General features: G+C 39.1%; 1 protein-coding gene across 1 annotated transcript; it reads right to left on the bottom strand.

Annotated features, from left to right (window-relative positions):
- Positions 1-351: 351 nt before the first annotated feature.
- On the bottom strand, positions 352-3450 carry LOC129232984 (uncharacterized protein K02A2.6-like). Its single transcript, XM_054867067.1, has one exon. It carries the CDS (start codon positions 3448-3450, stop codon positions 352-354), a length of 3099 nt encoding a protein of 1032 aa, XP_054723042.1.
- Between the last annotated feature and the right edge of the window lie 2088 nt (positions 3451-5538).

Genomic DNA, 5538 nt, shown 5'->3' with positions numbered 1-5538 from the left:
TACCCAGATCAATAACATTTTCTGCCTGACTAATGATTGAACCCTGTAAATGGTAACTGGTACGCTTATTTCCATGACCAAAGTGTAGCACTTGACATTTCCCTACATGAACTGCCATACCCCATTTTGTGTACGGGGTGTATTGCGTGTAGCACTATCCATTAGCAGCAGACGAATGATCAAGGCTTGCAAGTACATTACGATACATTTATTAACACGTACACACACACGCGGCCGAAGCCGTTCGAACTTTCTTAAGGACTGACTAACTACAGTGAACAAGTTACGGTTACAGTTACACATACAAATACGATTACGATTACAAATATAAATACATAACATTCCTCCCCCCTAAGTTTTATAGTCTTTAAACCATTCTGGTGGATGCCTGTTCCTAACAGGCCTCTGAGACTGTGGCCCAGGACTGGGGCCGCTTACAGTCACTGCGCCAGGATCATCATTAGTCGAAGACTGAACTGGGCCGTTGTCGACGTCACCTACTAAAGGCAAATCATCAGACAATGTAGGAGAGTCCTGAGAAGAACCTGAAGATTGAGCTCGCACTGGTGATCTCTGTAGAATATCCGAGTAGATTTCATCGGAATTATCAGAAATATCGGACTGAGAAGTCGGAACAATCCGGCTCCTTAGTTGATCGTGTCTTCGCCAGACCATGCCCTCATCCGTTTGTACTAGGTATGTAGTCATACCAAGAACTTCTGTAATTGTAGCAGGAACCCACTTCCGATGAGGAGGGAATCCTAGTGCATAAACAGCTTCTAAGGGAGCGAACATTTTTACCCTTGTGCGATTATTTAAGTTGTCCCGTTCTTGTTTAGTGTTAATGGCTTCTGATAAGTCAGGATGCAATTTGTCAAGACATGTTTTTAATCTTCGATTCATCAGCAGCTCTGCAGGAGACACGCCTGTAGTAGAATTTGGTGTCGCGTGTTGAGAAAGTAAGAATGCTGCAAGTCTGTATTCCCAATTTCCTGTAATAATTCTCTTTAAGGCATTCTTAGTCGTCTGCAGCATGCGTTCCGCCTGTCCATTTGAAGATGGATGATGCGGTGCAGTAGGAACAAATTTAATACCATTCCTAACCAAAAAATCTTGAAATGCTTCAGAAGTGAAGGATGGACCATTATCCGAGACTAGTATATTGGGTATACCGTGAGTAGCAAATAATTTTCTTAATGCATTTATCGTTGCGGCGGACTCGGTGGAAGGAACCCGCACTACTTCCAACCACTTAGAAAATGAGTCAACAACAATAAGAAATAACGAATTTTGAAATGGACCCGCATGGTCGATGTGGATTCGAGCCCATGGAGTCTTTGTGTTTTCCCATGGAATAACCGTTTTTGGAGGTACATTTCTTGTCTGTTGACACGTTTCACATGAGTTGACCACCTTTTCTACATCTTTGTCGATGCCAGGCCACCAGACATAGCTTCTAGCAAGAGCTTTAGTTTTAACAATACCCTGATGAGTATTATGTAATATTCCCAACAGGTCAGCTTGAGCTTTTTTTGGAATAATTACCCTTGCTCCCCATAGCAAGCAACCTTTGTGTACAGACAGTTCTAACTTTCTTGTGTAAAACGGTTCAAATACCTTATCGGGATTTTGTTTGGGCCATCCCCTCCATGTCCAGTTGAGAACTCGAGATAATATGGGATCTAGGGCTGTAAGACGAGCTAAATCGGCACATTTCAAAAGCGGCTTCTTCAAAGCTTCCAACAACAAAATTTCCATTGGAGAATTTTCTTCATTGGGCGACATTGGCTGTGGAAGGCGACTTAGACCGTCAGCGTTGGTTATTTCCTTTCCTGGTTTATAGACTAAATTGTAATCATATGAACTTAACATGATCGACCATCTCTGCATTCTTGGTGAGAGCATTGAAGGTATAGGTTTGTTCGGAGCTAAAAGTCCTAGCAACGGTTTGTGATCGCTGCGAATTTCAAATTTCTGTCCAAATAAGAAGTTATAGAACTTCTTTACACCTTGAATAATAGCCAATGCTTCTTTGTCGATTTGTGCATATCGATGTTCTGTTTTATTCATTGTTCGTGAATAATATGCTATTGGAGCTTCAGTGCCATCTTCTAGTTGATGACTTAACACTGCTCCGATTCCAAACTGAGATGTGTCACAAGTTAAAATGATGGGCTTCTTTTCGTCAAAATGAGTAAGTAGAGTTTCCGCCGACAAGAGTCGCTTTACCTTTTCGAATGCAGACTGATGAGTGTTTGTCCACGTCCAGTGAGCATCCTTGTCTAAGAGACGATGAAGTGGTTCGGCTATGTCAGCCTTGTTTTTCAAAAACACATGATAAAAGTTTAAAAGTCCTAAAAATGCTTGAAGTTCTTCCTTGGACTTGGGAGTTGGAGCATTGCGAATAGCATCAACCTTGTCTTTGGTTGGCTTAATTCCATCTTTATCAATGTGAAATCCTAAATATTGAATACTTGAAGCTCCGATGATGCACATTTCTTTGTTGAGTCTTAAGCCAGATTCTGAAAACTTCTTTAAAACTTGCCTGAATCTTTCTGTCAGTTCTTCCATAGTTGATCCTTTTATTAAAACATCATCAAAATACGGCAGCACGCCTGGAATACTCGATAACAGCCTTTCAATGAACTGTTGAAAAATTCCGGGAGCAGAAGATATTCCAAATTGCAAGCGTTTACATTTAAATGCACCCTTGTGAGTTACTATTGTCTGGGCCATAGCACTGTCTTCATCAACGGTGAGTTGTAGGTAAGCTTGCGAAAGATCTAGTTTGATGAAATAACGACTACCTGCAAGTTCAGCTAACACTTGACTCACAGCAGGAACTGGATATGGGTATTGACCCAAAGCTCTGTTTAATGTGCATTTATAATCACCGCAAAGTCGAATTTCTCCATTGGATTTTAGAATCGGGACCACAGGAGTTGTCCATTCTGCATAATCCACCGGCTCAATTGCCCCTTGTTCTTGCAACCGTTGCAATTCCTTCTCGATTTTTTGTTTTAGTGCATATGGCACCGTTCTAGCTTTTAATTGGATTGGACGAAAGGTTGGATCTAATTTGAGTGTTATAGGTGCACCTTTGTAAGTCCCTAACTCATCTTTGAAAACGTCTGAAAATTCTTCCACCACACTGTCCAGAGTTAAGTTACTGATCCTATGAACTCCAGTTAAACATGTTCCTAATGGCTCAAACCAATTTGTGCCTAGCAAGCTTTCTCTAGGCTCCTTAGCAATTAAAATTGGAAGTTTTCCTTTGAAAGATGAATAATGCACGTCAACGTCACATTGTCCTAAAATTTTGACAGCATTCTTATTGTAATCTCTAATTATGTAAGGACAATTTTCTAATCTCGGAGGATTAGTAGGGAACAGTTCTTTAAATGTAAAACTATCAATAATTGTAACTTTAGCACCAGAGTCTACTTCCATAATAACTGGCGATTCATTTATATGAACAGTAGCTTTCAATTTTGAACAGTTAACATTGTTTACACATAAATATTTTAACTGCAGAGACTCAACATCAGGAACAGTGTTGATTAAATTTGCAGAATTAGTGTTAAAATTTTTCTTAAACACTTGCTTATTATTTGGAAAATTATTAGATTTACTTCTACATACCCTTGCAATATGTCCTTTCCTCTTACAGACATGGCATTCAGCATCTTTAAATTTACACTGTATTCTAGGGTGATTGCCCCCACAGCCAGAACAGTTCTTAGATTTTGAACGATCTTTGTTTACATTCTGTTTCTGATTCCACTTGTGAGTTGAGTTGTTATTCCCGACTTGAATCGGTTTCACGGATAAAGAATCAGAATTTCGTATTTCTTTAACGTTTCTACTAGCAGTTTCCGCTGCAATTGCTTTATCCAGGGCATACGAAAACGTTAGAGAAGTTTCAGAGCGTAATCTTCGTTGTAGATTTTCATCTTTAATTCCACAAACCAGTCTATCTCTTAACATTACTTCTAGCGATGCTCCGAAATTGCAATGTTCTGCCAATCTTCTTAATTCAGAAACAAATGAAGAAATTGTTTCTTCGTTTTGTTGTTTCCTACGATAAAACAAATATCGCTGAAATATTTCGGATGGTTTGGGCGAAAAATGAGCTTTAACAGTTATCAAATCTGGGAACTTGATACTCGTTGGAACGCTCGGTGATACCAAAGAACGTATTACAGAGTATGTGTCAGGACCACAAACGCTTAAAAAAACAGCATGTTTTTGTTCATCTTTTTCAATAGAATTTGCTTCAAAGAAACATTCCAATCTTTCGTAGTAAGAGTCCCACGACAAAGGTTTCGATACGTCAAAATGTTCCAGAGTTCCGATAGTAGACATGATGGCGAAAATTTTGCACACAATTTTAAAAATTAACACTCGTAAATGCTTTTAATACTTGCAATTGGTCTTGATATAGGCGAAAACAACTTACAAAACATGTAGAATTGCATCGGCGTCAGTTTCAATTTTGTTCACAAAGAACACAAAGTTCGTTCTGCTGATTCCGCGATGATTCATCATCCGGTCCTCGTCGCCAAAATTTTTGTGTACGGGGTGTATTGCGTGTAGCACTATCCATTAGCAGCAGACGAATGATCAAGGCTTGCAAGTACATTACGATACATTTATTAACACGTACACACACACGCGGCCGAAGCCGTTCGAACTTTCTTAAGGACTGACTAACTACAGTGAACAAGTTACGGTTACAGTTACACATACAAATACGATTACGATTACAAACATAAATACATAACACCCCACTTATCTGCCCACTTAGTAATATAATCTAAATCCTCTTGAAGTTGTTTTACCTATTCTCTATTTTCTACAATCCCCATAACTTTTACATCATCAGCAAAACAATTCATGCTTCCAGAAATATTCTCATTGATGTCATTCATAAAAAGAATAAACAAGAGAGGCCCTAAAACTGAACCCTGAGGAATCCTGCTTAAAACATCACTCCATTTGGAATGATTTTCCTTCACAACTACTCTTTGTTTCCTTCCTGTCAACCAATTTTTAACCCAAAGTAAAGTTTTTCTTCCTATTCCTATATCAGCTAATTTGCTGAGAAGAGCAACATGCGATACCTTATCAAAAGCTTTTTGAAAATCAGTATAAACAGCAACCACACAGTTTTTGTTATCTAAAGTCAAGGTAACCTTGTCGTAGAAATGCAATAAACTAGTAGCACACAATTTACATTTCCGGAACTCGTACTGCAAACTAGTCAACAGACTATTTGTCTCTAAGAAATTCATAATATTAATTTTGATCAAAGTTTCGGAAATCTTACAAATCACTGAAGTCAGACTTACAGGTCTTTAATATTCCCAGCATTACTTTTAGACCCTTTCAGTGGCGGATACAGCCGGTGGGCAACCGGGCATTTGCCCGGTGGGCCGGTCATGTTTGGGCCGCTCATTTGCCCTGTCTACAAACGACAAAATGTAAATACTAATACGTAAATTCTCTAGCTTTAATCCCTCTTAATGCATAGGCTCA

The sequence above is a fragment of the Uloborus diversus genome, unplaced genomic scaffold, assembly GCF_026930045.1.
Source record: "Uloborus diversus isolate 005 unplaced genomic scaffold, Udiv.v.3.1 scaffold_1447, whole genome shotgun sequence".
NCBI lineage: Eukaryota > Metazoa > Arthropoda > Arachnida > Araneae > Uloboridae > Uloborus > Uloborus diversus.
The sequence above is the reverse complement of the archived record's forward strand: the minus strand, read 5'-3'. Positions and strand labels throughout refer to the sequence as shown.

Bases quoted from the DNA above. Each gene is read 5' to 3' on its own strand.
- LOC129232984 (XM_054867067.1), bottom strand. From the start codon at position 3,450: ATGGAAGTAGACTCTGGTGCTAAAGTTACAATTATTGATAGTTTTACA.